General features: G+C 45.6%; 1 protein-coding gene across 2 annotated transcripts in view; it reads left to right on the forward strand.

Annotated features, from left to right (window-relative positions):
• Positions 1–23027, forward strand: part of Dock1 (dedicator of cytokinesis 1) — a 503376-nt gene that overhangs the window by 382206 nt on the left and 98143 nt on the right. For both annotated transcript variants that reach the window (XM_013347890.2, XM_005351416.3), the window contains exons 30-31: positions 18733–18811; positions 21994–22094. In XM_013347890.2, the coding sequence (XP_013203344.1) occupies positions 18733–18811; positions 21994–22094 (180 nt within the window). The remainder of the gene's footprint in view (positions 1–18732; positions 18812–21993; positions 22095–23027) is intronic.

The following is a 23027-nucleotide window of genomic DNA, read 5'->3' on the forward strand; positions in this document are numbered from 1 at the left end:
TTGATACAGATCATGATGCTATTGATACAGCTCATGATGCTATTGATACAGATCATGATGCTGTTGATACAGATCATGATGCTCATGTTGGTGGAGTGACTCTATCTATGTGTGTGTACTTTCAAGTTTTGGAAACTAACTGTGTGGTCAGTTTAGGGAAAAAAGTCTCCCAATTTCCCATGCTGGGTTGGCATTGTAAAGAAATTATTGGATATATTGGTCTAGAAACATTAAACTTATTTTTTACAGGATAACATGATTTTCAATATGTAGTATCTTATCTGTGTGAATTTGATTATAGAAACAATTAAAATGTGTTCTCTAATTTTTTTTTTGATAAAGCTATTTTAAGAATAAGGTTCCCCTGTACAGAAGCCTTGCTGGTTTTCTTTTGTCTGCCACCTGATTTCTCTTGGAGGAGCAGAGTCTTTGGTGTCCACCGATGGCCCTCATAGTAACTGGGGCAGATGGGGACTACTGTGCCCATGGTAGATTCGCCTTACTTTCTGGGTTTGTCCTAGCTCACAATTTTGCTGGGGTTTTCTTTATTCTGTCATTAGAATCTTTGTGGCTGACTGGGTAGTGGTGGCACACGCCTTTAATCCCAGCACATGGGAGGCAGAGGCAAGCGGATCTCTGTAAGTTCGAGGTCAGCCTGGTTTATAAGAGCTAGTTTCAGTACAGGCTCCAAAACTACAGAGAAAACCCCTGTCTTGAAAAAACAAACAAAAAACAAAAAAGAACAGTATCTTTTGATCCTGTTCAGCATTTCTGAGAATAGAATGACTAGGCCAAGAACAGACAGCAGGTGTGCCTTCTCTCTTCAAATGTGACCTCTCAACAACCTGACTCAACTCTCCCTTCATCTCTGGTCCTCTGACCTCTATTAAGGTATCTTATTGACTTTGTGGGGCAGCATGTAGTGGACACAAAGCCATAAGCCTTACAGCCCACATGAATACCTCACTCTGTAGTTGATCCAGACCATGTCACCAGCTCTGGATGCTGCCATTGTCATTCAGTCACCCTACGTTCAGTTCCAGGGATGCTGTAGAATGGTCTAGTCAAAGGATGGCCTTCACAGGCACTTCCCACGGGTTGAAAGTCAACCTTTTTCAGCCTTCCAATTCTGAGGCTATTTACCCTGTTCCCCTGTCATCATCCTCCTGCTTTTCCATCTTGGGATGCAGTACAAATGATAAAGGCATTTGGTGCCCTCCCTCAAGCCCCATAGCCTAGACAGCACAGGCTTGGGTGGCCAGCTCAGCTCTCGGGTGCACATGACCATGATATCTAGAAAAATCCTTGATCCATTTGGATGAACTACTGTAACTAAATTCCAGTGGTTGGAGGGTTAAAAACAACAGTTTATTTCTCATAGTTCCAAAGACCAGAAAATTCCTGTCTGGTGATACTGACTTCCTGATTCATGGATAGCACCTTAATAAGTTCTCAGTACTATAACGGTTAAGAGAGTTTTCTTAGACTGCTTATGCCAGGAACCCAATCCCAGTCCTGGTGCTCCATCCTCAGTCAGCTAATCACCTCCCAGAGGCCCCACTTCCTAATGCTATAAAGAGTTCACTCTCTGAATTCGGGAGACACAGCGTTAGATGAGAGCCGCTGGGGATGCTGTCTTCCCCACAGCCTCTCTGCCAAGTGAGTTTAAAGATGTCATTGTCTCAGCATCTTTCTGTCTCTTCCATGCCTTCCTCCCAGAGCCACCTGGGGATGTGTGGGCTGTCCCTCCCACGGGTACTTCCGGTACTTGATCAAAATGCTCACATTTCCTTCCAGCCAAGTGCGTTGAAGCAAAAGCAAGCCATTTAAATTGTACCACATGGGGAAGGGGGCTGCAGGAAATGGCAGAGTGCTCGCATAGCATGCAGGAAGCCCTGCATTCTATCCCCAGTGCCATATGAACCAGGCATGGTGGGGCGCACCTGTGATCCCAGTACTCTGGAAGTGGGGGCAGGAGGATCAGAAGCTCAAGGTCACCACAGACTTCCTAGTAAGTTTGAGGATAACCTAGGATACAAGCAACCCTGTCTCTAATTAATTAATCAACTGATTAATTGTAGCTTTGCTGCTGCATTGTCTAAATGCTGGCGTTAATTCCACGAGGCACTGTTGTGACTCCATCAGGCAGTTTATCGAGTCTGTGAGGTGTTCCCTGAGAAGGGAGCTGGGCCAGGAGTTTAGTACCCATTTTATACCATACGCGATGATCCATAAATTGCAGAAAAGGGAAGTGGGAGGCTTGGTTTCTGCTGCCTCCTGGCTGGGCTGCCCAAACATGCAGGGAACCTTCTTTGCCTCTTCCCACTGATCAAGGTGAGTGAGTCGGAGACTGTATGAGCCCTGGGGGTGGCAGGTGGCACAGCAGGGTGGCAAGCAGAGTTGTTCCCTCAGCTCCAGGACAGAGCCTGCCCTTCTCCCAGGTCCATCTCAGCACCAGAGCATGTGCCCCGCATACCTCTTGCTGGTGGATGGAGCGGAAGTCAACTGCACAGTAAGCAAGCCGCTGTGCCTCAGCATTGAGTGCAGTCACTTCAGGGTGGGTTGTGAGCAGAGCCACTGATCTTGAGAGGAAGCTGCGTGCTCTCCATAGCTTAGCTGATAGCTACCCGTTGTCACGGGATCAGGAAACAATTGTCTCATGGGAACCCCTGGTGGAAAGAAAATCTGTTTGAGGTGCCTTTCCCCCTGAGCCTCAAATGACAGAGATGGACCGAGTGGAAATCAGCTGCCGCAAATTCAGTTGACAACCAAGCACCAGCCCCGTCTCCTGAGAGACGTGAATGAGCATCCCTGTCATCCACCTGTCTCATCCTCACCATTAATCAGCCAGTCATTAAAGTATTTTGCCAGTATCAGATCTCAGAAACACCTGGAAGGCAGATTTCCCAAGGGGCAGAATGAGGGACTGCTGCTGAGTGGTCCCAGTCAGGTCCCAGGCAAGGCAGGGTCATCTCAGGCAGTGTTCTTGCTAAGCCCATTGTGCCACCCCAAGTGATGCCAGTGTGGGAGACAGCCCCATTGTTGAACCTAAAATTGGTCATTGTTGAGGTTTGGGTAGGGTCTGTCCACCAAAAAGGCTTGTATGTATTTATTAGGCATGGTACTCAGTTGGTGACACTATTGAGCCGGATTGACTCTTGTGACCACTGACTTTCTTCATGGGCTGATTCTTTGATGGGTTTACAGTGCCGCATGTTTGGAGAAAGTAGGTCACTGTAGAGGTGCCTTCGAAAGGTTTATCCTGCACTTGGCCCTTTCCTGGCTTTCTCTCTGCCTCCTGGCCACCATGAGGTTTGTTGCTTTCCTCTTCTACCCTTCTGCCAAGTTGTGCCCACCTTACCAGTATACTTTTGCATTGGGTCCATAATATATCTTGCAATTAAATAATTTCTCTCAGTTTTATGTCATCACAATGACAAAGAGCTGAAACATACCTGTGGTATCTGCTTAGATACTGTGAGCTACCTGTCTGGGTGTATGTATACATGTTTGAGTGTGCAAATACACATGTCTGTGGGTGCATGGGAAGGATTGAGATTGACATGGGGTGTCTTCCTTGATCATTCTCCACCTTATATATTGAAGCATGCTCTCTTGCTCAACCCCAATCTAACCAGTCTGACTACTTCGGTTGCTTCAGAGATGCCATCTCTACCTCCCATGCTGGGATTACAGATGATCCACCAAACCCACCCAGGTTGTGCATGGGTGCTGGGATCTGAATTCTGGTCCTCATGCTTGCACAGCAAGCAATTTGCTTGCCAAACCATTTCCCCAGCCCAAGCTGCCCATCTTCAGAAGTGGTGCTACTGAGCTATGCTACTTCGCTGCCAGGCATGAAGGATGGGATGGTCTCTGGCCAAAGTCAGCCAAATATGTTTATGCATATGTAGTTTTGGGCTTCCCAAAGCCCCTCTGACATGATAGCTGCTCGTCTGTACCTTATAAAAGGAAAGCATTCCAAGCAGGTGAGAAAGTATGCCAGATGCAAGATTGATTTCAACTGATGGTCATCATCAGTCAGCTGAGTCCTCCAAACCCAGGGCTTGATGCTAGAGTCCATGATCAGGCTTCGGACACCGTCCCCAGACGCTGAGCTCTTTAGATCCTCATAGCCTGTTTCCACAGAAGCCTGGAGAATCCCCCTAAACATGCCCACATGTTTCACATAACACCAACTTCAGGAGGATGGCTCTTTTTATAAAAATCAGTTGTGCTCATAAGAAAGCTCAACGTTCATAAAAATAATTTCTAAGCGCACGCTAGCATTTCAGCTTTCAGTGGAGGAAACAGAACCAAAGCACTTACCCGGCCACTCATTTTAGACTGTACTTTTCTAGGTCAAGGTTGTTGGCCAACTCACTCCACGTACCACGGCTCTACTACGCTAGCACTTTCTGTTGAATTGTGCGTGTAGAAACAGTTCCTACTTCCTCATACTCAGTTTGGTCTATGTTCAGTGCATTGTTCTAGGTACCGTATGCACTTTTTGCCCACTTTTTCTTACTACTTGGGACCCATTTGATGGATAAGTAAGTAAAGGACCATGATCAGGGTACTCATCGCTTGCTGGTTCACAAAGACACTCAGGGTTGCATCTCATCTCTCACCTAACTGTCACACTGACGACTTTCATGTCTGAGCAAGACTGGAACCCATTCTCCAGATCTCAGCACTGGGTGTTCACAAGACAAAAGTTCAAGGTCACTAGCTAGCTAAGTTCCGAGGACTGGAAGATAGTGTTTGAGATAGATGAAGCAGGGTCAAGTGGCCTTAATAGTAAGAGATAGGAGATTTTCATCTGAAAATAGGGAAGGATTTAAGTAGTTATTGAGATAAGTCCCAGAAGTTGATCTTAGGCTTGGGTCTCAGTGCCTGTATCTTTTCTCCTTGAATTTGTTAAACGAATTGCTAAATGAATTTGTGAAACTGGTAGACCACAGGACTAAGAAAGTAGTGCAACTGAGAGAGGACTTTCTGGGCATGCGTAAAGCCCCATACTAGAGCCTGGGCACACTGTAGTACCCATCTCTTGTCCCAGTACTCAGGAAGTGGAGGCAAGAGCATCAGGGGTTCAAGGTCATCTTCTCCTACACAAGGGTTTCAGAGCAGCCTAGGCTACATAAAACTCTATTTCAAAGGATAGACCACATTTTCAGCTCTGTGCAGGCTTACGCTGTGCCAATAAAATTTTGTTTACAGATATAAGTAGATGGTGGGCTTGATCTGTGGGCCGTAGTGTGAGGACCTCAGAGACATGATTCTGTCCGGCTTTCTGTCTGCTTAGGGTTATAACATGCATGGCACAGGGTGCTTTGGCTCAACTGCTTAGTGATGAGATCACACTACAGTCCAGAAGAAAAAAAGCTGGTCTCACTCTTGTGATTCCAAGCAAAAATACAAAAAACATAAGCAACTTTTTTCTGGGGGTGGTGGTGAATTTTTTGTTTTGTTTTTGTTTTGTTTTTTTGCACTGCAGGGAAAATAAAATCCTAATTCAATGCCTGAGCTCTCTCTGGTCTAGGCTGCCACACTGAATCCAGCCAGCGAATGAGCTCGGAACGAGATGGCCTCTCAGGCTTAGAATAAGGTTATGCCTGGTAATAAGTGTCACTCAGAGGATGGCAGAACAAGAGCTTCTTGGAAGGGCCAGTCCCTTCTCTCAAGCCTGGTACACATTGGTATTGCTTGCTTTATCTTCCTGGCTTCTCCTCCACTTTCTCTCAAAGACTCACATCAGCACTGAGGTCAAGAGAGGAGAACTTTTCTCTGCATGGCTTCCAGGCTGCAGGACAATGCCAGCAGGACCTATAAAACACATTTGGCCTTGAACTCTGTGGGGCCATGTGACCAGGGCAGAAAAGAACAAGTCTACCATAGTCAACAGAGTTCCAACATGACCACAAGGCCCTGGGGCAGTCCACAACCATCACCCCACCACCGTAGTATGGGCAGAACCATAGGGAATACACAGTGTAATGCCAGTGATGGTTCTTGCATTGAAAGGTGTCTTTCAGTGTTAAGATCAGTAATTAGCAAAGTTATTTGAAGTTAAGATCACTGATTAGTGGACCTTAAAATGAGCAGCTTGGGGACCAGGGAGACAGCTCCGTGAGTAAAGTGCCCAGCACCCATATAAAATCAGGTCTGGAGGTAGAGACAGGTGGATCCCAGGAGCCCCTTAACCAGATACAGTAAGCTCTGGGCTCAGTGAGAGAATCCCATCTCAAAACTAAAGCAGAGGAATGGTTGAGGACAGCATTTCCATATCAGTTTTGTAGCCCATCACTAAGGAGCTCAGACTGCCTTCTCTGATCAGGTGGTGTGATGGCTAATCTTTGTTGTCAACTTGACTGGATTTAGAATCTCCATGGAAACACACCTCTGGTGATGCCTGTGAGGGTGTTTCCAGACTGGACTAATTCATGTTGGAAGACTTACCCTAAAGGTGGGGAGAGGGGACACCATTTGATGTTCTGGGGTTTTAGACTAGAGAAAAAGAAGTGGGTTGACCGCCATCATTCATTGGTCTGTCTTCTTTGACTGTGGGTGTGATGTGACTAGCCACCCAAGCTCTTGTCTCTGTGACTTCCCCACTGTGACAGGCTGTATCTTATCCTCAACAATAAGCCCAAACCAGCCCTTCATTTATAAGTTGCTTCAGCAAGTGTTTTTTGTCAGGCTAACGAAAAAAGTGACACAGGCAAGAAGCCACCTTTCTGAGACCTGAGGTGTCTGTGCTTCTCTGGTTGTCCCCCTTCCTGTTCATCACTCATTCTTTAAATGTATGGGATTCGGCAGTTCTAGAAACCCTGAGCCTAGTTAGAGTAGGTTGATATTGACCTGGGACTCCTCTAGGCCACCCCAGCTGGGGTGTGACAGAGTTAACTCAGAACCAATAAATGGCTTATCACCAAAGCACTAAGATGAAGGCTCAATTCCTTTCTGCAATATGGAGTACAGGTGTGTCTATCTGATACTATGGAATGTGAAAGTTCCCCCTTTCCCCGACTTCCTCCCCTGCCCCCTCTATCCTCCCAGTTCCTCTCACACAGAGACCCAGCAGGCTCCTGTGCATGGGAAACAACGCTGGTAGTGAGAAGAATTAGCCACACTCCAGTGAGGACGAGGGAAATGTCGAAAATGCCAAGTGCCAGGCAGCTGCTCACAGACTGCTCTCAGGCACCTAGGTCCCTGGAGTGGCCAAAGAATCTTGTCCCAGTTTTTAGCCCTTGGCAAAGGAGCCTGGAGCAAGTTACATTAGTTTGCTAAATGATTAAAGTGCCCTTAAGCAAGTCTTGCAGATGCACCAGGATGAGTCCTAGGCAAAGCTGGTCCAGGCAAGCATGAGCTGACTTGAAAGATGGCTCGTCCTTTGTTCTCCTGGCTTTCCTTAAGAATTTCTGCCTTGAACTTTACAGCACACCCCGGGGGTCCTCACAAGGTGCATTCATCTGTACTAGACTTGATTCCTTACAGGATTCCCTGTTGCCTGCTATGCTGATAAGATCCAGGGCTCCTCGAGGCACCTGGCTGACCCCTCTCCCAAGCTCGGTGACGGGCACCCCAGGGCCCAAGGCTCTGGGCTGGTGGTTGTTATCCTTGTTAGGTTTCTGGTGGTGTCTTTGTTTATGCCTATTTATCAATGCCCCTTAGACTCCTGGGCCTCAACAGCCTTGGGCTCGGAGAGTGAAAGACACACATTCTTATTCCCAGGCTTGTTGGTTTGTTTTAGTTTAGGATTTTTTTTTTTTAAAGCATGGAACTGAGTCACAGTGATGGTGGAGGAAAATGACTCCCACTGCCGCAGTTGCTAGAAAATGCCATTTCCTCTCCCTCTCCTGTTTTTCTTCTTTATTATTATAAAATATCTGTGCCATAAAAGTTGCCTTTCGCCCATTTCCAGGTGTGCAGTTCGGTGGCATTAATTACATCTGCAGTGTTGTGCCACCAGCATTGCTGTTTAGTCCCCAAACGTTTTGTCTCCCTGAACAGAAATGCCTAACTCTCTGTTCCAGCCCTCCCACATCCGTGTGTATCTAGAAATCAGAAAAGACTCCAGTGTGGGTGAGGATGCGACTCACCCTAGCAAGACCTGTGGGCTGCGCTCCTGCCTCTGCCTCCAGCCAGCCCATTTTCCATCATCTAACATTATGGTACTTTTACCTTTCAGCTCAGAGATGAGGGGGGAACCACAGGAGCGGCCTGAGAGGGGAGGGACCAGAGCACTGGGATGTTGGTAAAGGGACCCTGTGGGGCAGCCAGGACCCTTCTTTCTTCTTTGTCATGTTTGATTCCTCACTCTCTTCCTCACTAGAGACTGCCCCCGACACTTCCCAGTGTTCGCAAGAGGATCGCATTTTCCTCGCTACTCCATCTGTCTCTAAATCCAGCACTTCCTATGCAGCTGCCTGGGCAGAGATGGGGGGCACAGGGGAGTGAGGGGAAGGAGATTGGAGAGAAAAGTAGTGTGTGGCCTGCCTCAGGATTTTTATTATTTATTTGATGAATAGCAATGCATTTTGGATCCTCTGCACAGTTGTTTTGAAATATTGATGGATTGTGGAGTGGTTATATCAAGCTGATTAGCAGGCGAATTAACCCACATTCGTGTCCTGTTTTTGTGACGAGGTATTTAACAGCCACTTTCTTCACAGTTTTTCGTGGCCCCTGCTGTACCTGGATCTCTTGACATCTACTCCTTCTATCTAACTCTCTATGTATTCCTTGGCCAGCATTTTCCCGTTCCACCCCACTCACACCCATTGCCATGGTCTATTTATAGCAGGCAGACCGCCATGGGTCTTCTCTTAATGAGTAGGTGTGGCTGTGTTCTAATAAAACTTTATACCGCTGCTCTTCACAGGTGGGTTCTTAAGATAGCTACTTTCAGAATTTCAAAAGGAAGAGGAAGCCCTGATGAAGATTTAGAGAAGTTAGATCTCTAACTCTCTCTCTCTCTCTCTCTCTCTCTCTCTCTCTCTCTCTCTCTCTCTCTCTCTCTCTTTTTCTCTCTCTTAGTTTTTCAAGACAGGGTTTCTTCTTGTAATAGTGCTAGCTGTCCTAGAACTCGCTCTGTAGGCCAGGCTGGCCTCGAACTCAATGAGATATACCAGTCTCTGCCTCGCAAGTGCTGGGATAATGTACTGTTGTTAGAGATATAAAATGGTGCAGCCACCATGTAAGATAACACGGTGGCTTCTTGAAAGCCTATGATGGCATCATCACTACAGTGGCCAGTGCCATTTCCAGCTGGGCCCCCAAAGGCATTGAAATCAGATGCTTCTACCCCGAGCTTCTACCTTTACTAGCCGAAAGCTGAGAACAGCTCGTGTCCAGTCCGTAATAAACACAGTCTGACTTTTAGAATAAAGTATTATTCTGTTTTAAGAAGGGATGTGACACCCACACCCACAAAGGCAAACCATGAAGGTATTTTACCTGTGAAGCAAACGACTCACTGGAATATAAATTCTTTATGATTTCACTCGTATTTGGTACCGCGAGCTGTCAAATTCATAGATAGACAGTGGGAAGGCAGTTGCCAAAGAAAGGGAGATGGATACAGTAGGGAATCGCCGTTTAATGGCTGAGGCTTCACACCTGTACGATAAGCTCTGCAGATGGACAGCTAGGATAGCTTAGAGCGATGTTTTTGTGTTCAGTGTTGCTGAAACACATGCCTTAAAAGTGCTAAGATGGTCAAACGTATGTTGTTTATATTGTACTGTTTTTAAAAGAGTAAATACACGTATACCCAGATTAATAATTAGTATTAATTATCAAATTGACAGACGCCCGTATCCCTTGGGACTTGGACTTCTGGGTGTGCCTATGGGGGATTAATTTGTTATTCTTACTGCATTAATTGAGGTGGGAAGATCTGTCCACTGTGGGTAGCACCATGCCCTGGCTGCAATCCTGGCCTTTAGGGAAAGCTGCAGCAGGCCTTTGTCACCCTCTGATTCCTGCCTGTGGGTGTGAGGGGATCAGCTACGTCAGGCTCCTGCTGCCCCGACTTCCTCACCATGATGGGCTGCACCCTTGAACTGGATCCAGAAGAACTTCTTTCTCCCTTGAGAGAACTATGCAGAAAATAATGAGATTGACGGCTGCCAGGGATGAGAGAAGGGAAATGGGGCAAGCAGATCGCAAAATATCTGGGGGGCAGTGAACATGCTTTGTATGATACTGTAATAGGGATATCAGCCATACACTTGTAAACGACAGAACACACAACACAAGGAGCAAGCAGGAATGGAAAGCATGAACTCTGGGTGATAACCAGCATTCAAAAGTCGATGGTGGTTCATGGATTGTCCAAATGCGCCCCACTGAGTTGAGGAGATTACTGGAGGAAGCTGGACATGTTTAGGAGAGGGGCTTCACAGATGCCTAGTAGCTCTGGACTTCCCAACCCATTTTTGCTGGGGACCTAAAATACCAAAAATATTGCGGGAGAGTTAAGGGCTGGAGGTGTCAGAACCAGCCATGGGCAGAGCGTAGTGATTTGGAAGCCTGAGGAGAGGCTCACGTTGTGCTGTCTGCTCAGGTTTCTGTTGGACGCTATCCTTATAGGGTTGTGAAAGGAAAGCAGGTATAGGAATTGACTTGGGTTCTGGCCACCCTGTTTGGGTTCCTAAGGGAAGCAGTGTGAGGTCGCTGGAGCGCTACCCAAGACGGGACCTACCTCTTTCGGGAACGTGATCTTCTGCCTCCCTTGGCCTTGATTTGTGTGTAAAGCACTAGATAATTTATACCTCATATCTCCTTAACACACTAAACAACTTGATTCGTATGCGGGCACCTGGAACAGCAGCGCTGCAGTCAGGAGTTGACGAACCACGCAATTCTGGCAGGATGCAGCCACCTGGTGTAGACCCTTCAACTGGAATAATGCCGTGACTGGGAGTATGTTTCAGTGGAAGGTGGGGCCCTGCTGCTTTAGCAAGAACAGGAATAGACGGTGAGAACCCAGCTATCTCAGCTCCTGGAAACCATGCCATGAGAACCAGACAAACCTAGATCCAGGGCAGGCCCTCTCAGAAAAGTCTCTTATTCCTGTCTGCAAGTCAGCCCTGACTTCAACCAGTATGGGCCAGCAAGGGGGGGGGAGAACATGACCTCAGGGCAATTAGGATTTTAGTTAAGACCTTGATGGATATTTAATTCTTTATTGATTTGAAAACAAAATGAGGAAATCTTAGGAAACTGTAGCAAGAGTTACACAAACATGAAATAGTGGTGATGGAGTCTTTAGGTTTTGGAGCGCCCAGGTACACGTGACCCTTCCCTGCATGAGAGCCCTTGGACCTCAGTCTGCCTCCGTTGTCCACCTACAAGCATGATTCTACCCCACATCCGTACTTACCTGTTATCTCAATGAGCTGGCTCTCTGGCGACATTGATCTTCCCACACAGTTTTGCTGAGGCGACGTTGGATGGCCAGGCCCTTGGTTTCTATGCAGGCCTCACACTTCCTGTACTGAGAGTCCCCCTTTATGTGCACCTGACTTTACCACTTCCCGGTAGAGGTTTCATATTAGAGGAAGCCACTGACCCTAGTTGGTCACTACCTTGCCAGGAAAGTTGCTCTGCCACACTGGGAACTGGCCAGCAGATCCGATTTGCTGCAGTAAAGCTTCCATTACCGCCCCTTCCCGTTTAATGGAAGCGGCATTCTTTGCCTCTTCTCCATCTTTTTTTTTTTCCCCCAGCATTCCCGAATTCTGCAGAAGTTCTTGGAAGGCACGTTTCGAGCTCCTGCACTTGACTCTTTGTCCTGCTGGGATGAGATCTGTCACCTCTAATTTGGTTCTTGTTTTGTTTTTTTGGTTTTTGGTTTTTCTACCCACTTTTTGGGCAACACGTTTTAGTAAAGGATGCAGTTGTTCCCTACAAAGTGACTTGTTTTGATGCCAGAAGTGTTTAAATGTACTCATATTGAACTGTGCGATCTAATTATGTAAGTTAAAGTGAGTTTCAGGAAGAAATTAGGAAAACCCAAAGCCTCTGGAACTGGCTTTGCTTTTCCCAGAGGCTTTGCACCATTTCCATATTGTTTCCTCTTTAGTGAGGAGGCACATCCACTTGAGTTTTAGTAGCAGCCAGCACGGAGTGACAGAGACCATGGAGATGTATGGAGCCCTGACACCATAGTCACTTTAGAACCAGTCCTTGCACTTGTTAAGTCCTTGCACTGGCTTTTGATGGCTTTCCAATTGTTAAGTTCCTTTCTCGGTTGAATTTGGCTTTGCTATTTTAGGGCCCCATACATCACCTGCCTTATCCCAGCAGGCAGGGTCTCTGGATGATCTCTTACCAAAGCAAGCATCCCCTGACCCAACCATTCTTGTGCAAAGTAGTGATAGGCACTAAGGCAGAGGCCAGAGCATTGGGAAGCTCTACAAACTTCATGTTTTTGAGAGGTTTGGAACTCAACGAACACCTCTGGCAGTTGTATCCACCAAGACATTCACACATTGAAATAATTGTGAGCACACTTTCTTTTATTAAATGCAACTTAAGATTTTGTAGTGTGCTCTATTAGCCAAGGTTCTCTTTAAGAACAGAACCAATGGAATGAATATAGATTACAAAAGGGATTTGTTAGATTGGCTTACATGATACGACTAGGTAATTCAATATTAGCTATCTACCTACTGGAGATGGTGAGAACCCTGTAGCTACTCAATCTACAGGCTAGATGCCTGAGTAGTCCCAATCTGGTGCTGAAGGCCCAGAAAATTCCTGGAGAGCTGCTAGTCTTTACTCCATCTTAGAAGGCTTGAGAAGCTGGGCTCCCAAGTCAGCAAAAGATGTCAACAGCACCACTTTGTCCTAGGATCACTTTGTAGATGGGCTGCCTCTGGAAGGTGCCATCCACTCGGGGATGGTTCTTCCCCTTCAGTTAACCCTTCCTAGAAATTCCTTCACAGACCAACCCAAAGTGAGCCTCAGCAGGTTCCAAAGCTAACCGAGTTGAAGACTAGGCTTCACCATCCATCATGGCATGGATGGAGATGACCGTGTTTGATGACTGTGGGACTTGTAATGATGCCTCTTCTTCACTTTCAGTCTCTAAATCTCTGTAGCTTGACAGTCCCACAGAGCTGGTGGTAACTCAGCTCAGTGTTCTCATGAACTACTCAGAGACTTGGAGTGCCTCTGGTTGATGTAACATTTCTTTCTTAACTTAATTTTAATTGGCAGTTGCTTCATGTATTCACAAAATGTGGAGTGTTCTGGCGACATGTGTACATCTTGCAGTGTGGTTAAATCATCCTTATTAATATATCTGTCACCTTACATCCTCCTTGTGTCTTTCTGACGTTGAGCTACTTGGGGCATAGCTAAATGTTTATATGCAGAGGCAACCAGTGACTGACAGATATAGATACAATGAGATTAAGACTTCAAGTGCACAAATGTGTGAAATTGTCAACTACAATTAAACTTCGTTGAGACTGACAGTAGAATTGAGCGTTGTTTCTACTAGAAAGTCACCAGCAGTGACTGCCTCAGATGGAAGAGGTTGTCAGAGAAGCCTCATTATATGGGCTTGGGGATTAATTCTCTTTTTTTATTGGCAGTTAAAAAACATAATTGTAACGTGAGATAGGGAGGTACCTCGATCAGTCCATCCCTTCTGTTGTAAGTGTGAGGACCTGCAATATGGATCCCCAACACCCATGCAAGAAGAGCTGTGTTGTGCCCATGCATGTAATCTCAGTAGTAGACACAAGCAGTTATCTAGAAGCTCCCAGGCCAGCTAGCCTGGCTTACATGGTAAGTTCCAACAAATGAGAGCCTCTGTCTTAAACAAAAGGTCAAAAGCACTTGAGGACAGACACCCTACTTTGTCCTCTGACTTCTACACACGTGCTATGTATGTGCACACCCACAGGCACACACAATGTGTACAGATTCTGTTGTAACAGCTTTGGGCATGGTAGCCTGAATTCCTGGACACACGACTAGATTACCAAACACCTAAGATTACTTTCTTTCCACTGGGTTTTTGGAAGTAAAACTTGCAGGCTCTCGACCTGATGACATTTTTTAATCTTTTTAGGATGACATGATTTGCCTCTGATTCTCTCTGTATTATTTATCTCTGCGTAGGATTTTATCTTCTAAAGTTTTAGATTATAAATAAATCCTTTCATAGATTAAAAATGGTTGGAAAAAGCTCTGCTTAAATGCAAGCTTACCCTTTTCTCAATCATTTGAACCATTTGGGAGAGTACCCATGAATGCGTTTGATCGTTTATACCATTAGCTAGGTGTTTAGCAGTTACCACCTCTATCCCAGGCTCTGAACAAGACAGTGCTTGGTCTGTTTGCTTAATGATTGATAGTTTTCCCCTACTGAGCCTGTAGGTCTTCTGCATGAATAGAACCTGCCTGTTCTAGTTCTTTCTTTCCTTCCTCCCTGAAAATATCTTGCTCATATATTTGCATCATACCTGGCCACTACTGTTGTATCCTGGAGCAAGCTGAAGGATAAGGGATCTTGTTTGGGTTGGTGAGATTTTTTTTTTTTAAGATTTATTATGTGTTTTTTTTTTTTTCGAGACAGGGTTTCTCCGTAGCTTTTTTGGTTCCTGTCCTGGAACTAGCTCTTGTAGACCAGGCTGGCCTCGAACTCACAGAGATCCACCTGCCTCTGCCTCCCAAGTGCTGGGATTAAAGGCGTGTGCCACCACCGCCCTGCTATTTATTATGTGTACAGTGTTCTGTCTGCACATATCCCTGCCCAACAGAAGAGGGTGCAAGATCTTGTTATAGATGGTTGTGAGCCACGATGTGGTTGCTGGGAATTGAACTCAGGACCTCTGGAAGAGCAGCCAGTGCTCTTAACCACTGAGCCATCTCTCCAGTCGCTGGTGAGATTTTCTAACCTTCACCTTAAAGATATCTCTGCTGTACTTACAAACATATGGTTCCTTGGAACAGAGCCTTTCAGATTATACATGCTGGCAGAGAGGCCTTGGAGGTTCTTGATGTGGAAAAGGCAAGATCCTTTCCATCAAGAAACAAGCCAGAGATAGAGTAATGGAATGAGCTCTGGAGACCAAGAGGCAAAAAAAGGGAATGATGCCCAGCTACAGCTGCCAAGCCTCATCAGAACCTGGATAACAAAATCCTGAACATTTTTGAACACTGCCATAGAAAGTTAACTTAGAAAGCAGGGGCTGCAGATACAGAAAGAAAATGCCAAGTACTTGAGCCTCTGATATGAATCAGTTTGGTCTTCTAGGCCACCTTACCTGTTCGTTTGCCATCAACCCTCCTCCATCTACCCATTTATTCATTCACCCCCCCCACACTCACTACCTACTTACCCACTCCTCATCCGCTCACCTACCTGTCCGTTTTTCTCTCCACCCCACGCTCATCCACGTATCCATCCATACACTTTTCTATCCCTTACCATTTACCATTCACCCACTCCTCCTGCACCCACCTACCCATTCTTCCATTTACCCACTGGCCCACCTACTCGTCCATCATCCACCTTTCTATTCATCTACCCACCTGTTCAGCTAACCCTTGTAAGCAGACAAAACCAGTGTTTGAGTCCCTACCTTTTATCCATTGTCAGAGAGGAGAATATTTCTTTTTCTGCTTCTTCTGAGTCCACTCCTACAGTGTAGAGCAGAGAGAGAATTACCAGTGTGTAAATGCAAGCCTCTCTGTTTACCCATCTGTCCATCTTCCCTATGGTCACTTTCTCTCAAAACCAACTGAGAACTTGCTGGGTTGGGCAAACTTGGAGGGAAGTCTCTATTCTATCCAGTCTAACATGGTATCATGAATCCGTCTAGTTGAATGACTTGGAATCCTCTTCACACCCTTCTATGACCAAAAGCAAGTGCTGTGCAAAAGCTTCTAATATTATTTTCTGCATTCATGCTCCCTAGTTTGAGATTTATTAGAAACAACATAGGACTACAGTGTCTAATAGGTCATCCTTCCAAAAATAGTCACTGTTTATGTTTTCCTTTTGCCTAGTTAGTTAATTGGTTTATTTCAAGAAGACTTGGGTCATAGCGGCTTTTTCATGCCATCGCTGTGAACTGTTGGGTACTATTTACACATGTCCCTCATGGGTCTGTGGAAGTCGCACTGCCCTGATGCACTGAGCCCATGTTCCATTTTTTCTTGTTGACAGCATCGATTATAGTGTTCATTTGATCATTCCCCTAGTTTTCTTCATGCAACTTGTATTCTGTATTATTTGGAGTTTGGTCCTAACTTTGTAAAAAATTTATAGGAAATCTAAATTATGGAATCTATCTTCCAGCACTGCTCTTTCTCAGCTGACAGTTCATTTAAAAAAAAAGAAAAGAAAAGAAAAGAAAGAAAAAAAGTCTTTGTTTAGCCTTCATATTGTTTCAGCCTGATTTCTTTTTCTTTAAAGGGGAGGGGCATTTTGAGAAATATGTTTATTTAACTAGCTGAAACTGTTCCAGAGCTTAATTAGAAGCAGCATATTGCCACTGTTTGGGTGTTATCTTGAGGCAGAATAATTACCCTGTAATAATAATCCATGTTGTGCTAAAGCCATCATTATTGTCATCCCCGGCTGGGGACAGCAACTTCCAGCTCTTAAGGGTAGTAGGGTACTCTGGGGAATGTCCACAAAAGCTGAAGGAAACAAAATAGAAAAAAGTTATTGTGGCTATATAAGCCTGGAGCTCTTGGACTTGATGCAAGCCCATTCCTGTGAGAACAGGAAATTTTGTTCCACTGAGGTTTGAGGCGGGGTCTGTGGGTTCTGTTACTGTAGCATGTGGCCCCTATCTGAACACAAAAGCCAAGACTCAGGTATCTAAGGAGATCATCTTCTTTAACCCGTGCTGTACTCCTGAGGGCTGAGCCTGGCATGACAGGTACCAGCTTAAGACTAGAGACCCAAGACTAGAGAGAGGCTAGCCAGCATTGCTATGCTTCTTACATATGCAAGGCATGACCTTAGTTCCGTGCTCCTTGTAGTAATCTGTCAGGGTGTCTCAGCACCCTGCATTCAGCTTTAATGTAATAACTAAGTCAGTTGCAATATCCTGGCCAATGGATGCTGCTGTCTAGTCTGGGCTCTTGGTTAATGGACAAGTCAGTGATCCCCATTACAAGACACTTAAGAATCCTCATTCTTCCAATCTGGTTATGTCTTCATGTCTCCAGGGAAGAACATAGATAACTGTGTTTCTTCAGTGACTGAGATAGCAAGCTCCACCGCAGGCCATGCGGCACGTCAGTGTGGGTCCTCCATCCTGCTGTTTGGTTTTCTGATGGAAAGATGCCTGCAGCTCCTGACAGGACTGCATTCAAGAGAGGGGGAAAGTGCAAAAGAGTGACAGGAAGTGCTATGGAAAGGACACTGCCCCTGGAGGAGTGTCCTTTGCTTCCTCCGCCTTCCCCCTAAGACCACTAGCCTTCAGTGAACTGTGGTGGTAGGTCCTAAGGAGCTTCTGCAAGCATGCTTAGGTAAAGAGATAGTGCTGTCAGAGAATGGGGATTTCAAGTAACCCAGATTTCCCTCACATTGTAGCTGCTTCCTGCTGTCTAAATGAGGAGAAGTAATTAAGTTTATTATCTGTGACCTAATGCTAATTCCTCTCGCATCCTTGCTTTGTGCAGAGAGAGAATGCCATTTATAAAGAAGTAGCTGGACTAAGCTTTTCTGTTGTCAGCGCTCTCAAGGGTTATAAAACAAGTCTACCTAGTGAACAAGCTGGGGAAAGACAGTCCTCCAGAGTCCTCCCTGACAGCCCAAATTGTACACTTTATCATAGAAAAGTAGACGTCAAGGTGTTGAGAAATGGGCTAGAAATTGAACATAGTTGGAGCTGGGGAGATGGCTCTGTGGGTCCGGCCCTTGCTGGAAAAGTATTTACACCTGGGTTCAAATCTCCCTCACCTATGTAAAAAGCTAGGTATGACCGTGCACGCCAGTTATCCCAGCAGTAGTGGGCAGAGGATCCCTGGGGCTTGCTGGCCACCATCCTAGCCTTGGGTTCAAAATTATTCTCTGTCTGAGGGTACTAAGGCAGAGAGATATCCAGGATATCTGATGCCCTCACCTGGCCTCCCTGTGCCCACAGCATAAATGCCAGTTATAAATATCAGCGAATCAAAGAAGCACATGCCTCTGAAATTCTTGCCAAGTCACTTTCTTATCTACTAAAGCCTTTTAAATTTTCTTTTATTAAGAAAACAATGATTGAAACTAGATAAAGATCAGATAGTACTGATAATGGCTATACCTCCAAGTACAGTAGTAACATTGTATCAAACCACGCTAAGCCTAAAAACTTGCACGTTAAGAATGCTTTCAAACCCAAGGCCAGCTAACTAAGGGATTTGATGACGCAACAGTAAGACATTGTAACTTCAGGGAAGAGTTTTTATTTACATCTTTTCTTCCTTTTTTGAAAAATGGGGTATTTTCATGATACGTTCCTTTCAGAGGCTGCTATTTTGCTCTGTTTCTTTCATTCTCCATGTGCTAATTTGCTGGATTAACTTGGAGAACATCTGCATACGGTTCTGAGAGTTTTTCACTGGCAAAACCTCCCAACTTCACACAGGACTTAGAGACTTCACATTCTCCACAGTCTGGAATCCTAGCTAATTGAAATGCCAAACCTACAAAGGTGCCAATGCCGAAGTGTGTAATTATACCATTTTCTCTTGATCTTTCAGAGTCTTCCTGCGAGCAATTAATCAGTATGCAGATATGCTGAACAAGAAATTTCTGGATCAAGCCAACTTTGAGCTGCAGGTAAAAGGAGGCCGACAGCACCTTTGTGGGGGAACCGTGTTAAAACAAACGGCTGGTCAGCCCCAGTCATTTCTATCGCTAATCCCTGGATCCTAATCGGCCTCTCATCGGAGGTGTGGAAACAGAACCTGAGGAGTGAAAATTATGCTTCCATTGTATTTGCTCCATTTAGCAAGTTAGGAAATCGAGTTGTTTCCAAGAGAAAGTACTGAATCAGAGTGGCAAGGAGGGACTCTCCTGGCAGGAGGCAGGCAGGCGACCGAGGGCCACTATGCCTGGCTGCCAGCCTCGTCGCAGATCCTCCTAAGACAGGATGAAGGGTTCAATGGAGGAGAATTGGGTGTGCTTCACTGAGCTAATTGCTTCTGAAACTCTCTCCCCCTCATTCTCTCCTGGCTTTGCGCCACCTATAGTGTCCATAGTGAGTCCTCCTGTTTTCTAAATGCCTCTTCTGTGTATGCCCTGCCTATGTGGGTGTGGAGGGGTGCGGGGGGGGAGGGGCAGGACCCCTGCGGCCCTGTGCATGCCAGCTAGGCCTTCTACCAACTGAACCACATCGCCAGCCCTAGCAATGTTACTTTAAATTTTTTTTTTCCTTTTTCCTTTTTATTGTTTTTCTCTGCTTGATGCTTGTTTTCGTATGTCATAAACAAAGATTCACATGCGGTAAATGAGTTGTTAGGAAATATTTTCTCTTCTCTTTGCAACTCTTGTCCCCTCTCTGCAGGAGTAACTTGTAACCAACCACTTGGCACTCTTCCTGACACCCGACGCACAGATGCGTGCCGATGCATGATTTCATCTTGCCTTTAACATGTGTCGGTTCATGCCGAGTGGTTTACAGCCTTGTCGTACTCCACAGCATGAATGTGCCTGCATTTACTCAGCTGCCCCCGCAAAATGGCTCCTGCTTCCCACTGTCCCGAGCCAAGCTTCCATGAGCTTCCATGGATGTCAGTGCATGCCCTCCCTATAAGAGGCTGATTGATGGCAAAACAGGATGAGCATTTAAGCTTGACGGACAGTGTCACACTGCCCTCCGAAAAACGTTTTAGCTTTAACACCCTCACCAGCTGTATGTGTGTATGTTTATAAAACTTTTGTTAATCTCCTTCTCTGAGAATTCCATCCATGTATGTAATCCATTCTCATTGCTCTGGCCAACCCCATCTCCCTCCAACCACTGCCAACCTCCCTTCCACGTTACAAGTGTCTCTCACGTTTCTGTCTTTGTCTTTGGTCTTCTGACCCACTGAACCAGCAGGCCAGCCTCAGTAGCCTCTTTTGAAGGAAGCAACCCTTTGTAGTCTTTCTTTAGAATTTTGGATTTTTGTTTTTTGAATTTTTCTGATCGCTACATTTTTATGGCCAGTTAAACTGAGCATATTTATCAGCTGTGGGGATTTTGCTGCAAACTCTCTGACCATTTCTTTGTTTGTGTTGACTGGTAGTGTTTCTTAACAAATTGGGACTCTTTATATATCCTATTCATGGTTTTAAGTTTATTACATAAAATACTTAACTTTTCTGTCGTCAAACCTGACATTTCTCTTGTGATTATGTGGTCTTAGGTTTAGTGTAGTAAATCCTTAGTTGCCTTAGTGTTGTGGATTGAGTTAGCTGCAATATTATTAATATTAGCTATTACCCACAGAGTTTTGCTTAAGGGATTGATTTCTTTTTCCTTTTCAGTTATTTAATCGCCCAGGACATCTGTAGCTGGTGTTAGGATCAAGGTCTGTCTTTACTCTCCGCACTTGTAGTTCGTGATTAGGTTGCTCTGTCTCCAGCTATTGGACATGCTGCCACTGTCGAATTGCAAACCTGCGCTCGTGTGGATTCTGTTTCCTGTGTTGTTCACACAGAGGCTTCGCTAATTATTTCAGCTCTATAGCTAGACAGCGGAGTCTGCATCTCCCAGTTGATTTTCTGTTAAGAATTGTCCTACTGCCCGCCCCCCCCCCACACACAAATTTGCCAGGCCGTGGTGGTGCACACCTTTAATCCTGGCACTCAGGAAGCAGAGGCAGGAGGACCACTGTAAGTTTGAGGCCATCCTGGTCTACAGAACTAGTTCCAGGACAGTGCCGAGGCTACACAAAGAATCCCTGTCTCAATAATAAAAATAGTAACAGTAGTAATAGTAAATAAATAAAATTGACCTGGCTCCTTTCGTGCAGTTCTTGCGCTTGTCAGTAGAGCTTCTGGAAAGTCAAGTTGATGGGATGTCAAGTGAAATTGCTAGACTTGGGAACTTAGAAAAGTTGCAGCATTTGAGGGGCATTTTCTGCAGTCTGTCTTTCTCCCATCCTGTACTGGTCTTCTGGTTCTAGCTATTAAATGCTGAGCATTCTGAGGTTCAGGACATCTGCTCATCCTACTGTAGCTGAGAGCATCCTGAGATGGGCGACCAATGTATTCTGGGTTAGTTCTGTGGCGGTCAGCGGCACTGTAGGCAAGGGCATTTCCCAGGAAGAGTGAGGTAAAGGGGGGCCACACACATTCTCAAATCCTGGGGATGCGCTTGAGTTCCTACCTTTCACAGGCCATTAAACTCAGAGCTGGTAATAAGAACGTCTCATCTTTATGTGACTCTTTGTAGCCATCGATCGCATTTGAATATTATCCCTGGTTTGTAAATGAGAAAAACTGGCATCTACAATGTCTTCCAAAGATCATCCTTCAAATCGTATACAGTCCATAAATCCTTGAAATGGAGGTTTGATCTTTTTACGTGTTTTCCCTAATTATCTGGTGTATGCATAATTTTGGTATAATAAAAAGTCGTAAATCTTGCAAGTGTATACTGTTCTTCAGAGAGGGGCAACCTCACATGCTAACAGAGCTAAAACCATGCAGTACTCAATGCATGCTTAGCACCACCTTATCAGCATCCACTGCCCCTACAGGTCATCATCCCTGTGCCTTTCAGGAAGCCTGCTCAGGTAGATACTACTAACAACCTTGTGTTATTGGTGAAGAAACTGAGGCTCAGGCAGACATTACAGGAGTTGCCCTGGTGAACTGACCCTCACACTTAATCACCACACCTGAGGGCTGGCTTGCAGTGATATATGTTCTTAAGCATTTCAGGATGACAGTTGCCCAGAGCCTCTCTGAGATCCACTGTTAAGCTATTCCACAACTTAGCGTCTCTGCATCTCCTGTGTTTTGGTTTTCAGCTGTGGAACAACTATTTTCACCTGGCTGTGGCTTTCCTCACTCAAGAGTCCCTGCAACTGGAGAATTTTTCAAGCGCTAAGAGAGCCAAAATCTTCAACAAGTAAGTCGTTCCCCCAGCTCTGCTGCTGCGGGCAGGAGCCTCCTGCTTATTACCCTAATTTCCATGTCTCCTCTAAGCCAACTGGGTACAAATTGAGACGTAATCACAGTGTAATGAAAGGGTGGCTTCAAATCACAGATCCGGTGTCGCCTTTGTAACCCGTGAATCAAGATCTAAAAATTGCAGGATTCATCCCGGTAGGTTCAAAGTCAGTGTGATTGGAGAGGGTTCGTGCGACATAGCATTTGAGTTTCTGGAGATAATGACTTTTGCCGAGCACTCTTCTGATGTCATTACACATGTGGTTTACTCTATTGCCTAGTTTTCCAATTGCTTCTACAATAGAGGGCTCTCTTGAAAGCCATCAGCGCTGCTAGGCCTGCCCAGCCTGCTGGTGCAGAACTGTCCGGGGTTTCCTTCCCAACACAAAAGTCACTTGTCTTCCTCTGGTTTGGGTGGGCTAGATTAGCCTGTGTGTCATTGAAGAAGCTTCATGCAGGCCAAGATCCTTGGGCAGCTCTGTGTTGCCGGAGGGCATCCTGAATGATCCTGTTCCTATGTCAAAAAAGAAGACCATGGGCTGAGGAGATGGCTCGGTGGGTTAGATGCTTGCTGCTCAAGTATAAGTATCTGAGTTCAAATCCCCGGAGCACCTGTAAAGTCAGACACAGTGGTGCACATTTGTAATTTCAGAGCTCATATGGTGGGATGAGAGACAGAAAGGAGGGGGGCAATCCCTTGAAGTTTTCAAGCTTACATAGCAGCCAACAAGAAACCTTTTCTCAAAGCATATGAAGGGGAGATCTGGTACCTCTCATCTCTGCTCACATGGTCTGTCTGTCTGTCTGTCTGTCTGTCTCTCTCTCTCTCTCTCTCTCTCACACACACACACACACACACACACACACACGGTCTCTGGGCTCCTCTCTCTCT

Source organism: Microtus ochrogaster, chromosome 8 (genome assembly GCF_000317375.1).
Source record: "Microtus ochrogaster isolate Prairie Vole_2 chromosome 8, MicOch1.0, whole genome shotgun sequence".
NCBI lineage: Eukaryota > Metazoa > Chordata > Mammalia > Rodentia > Cricetidae > Microtus > Microtus ochrogaster.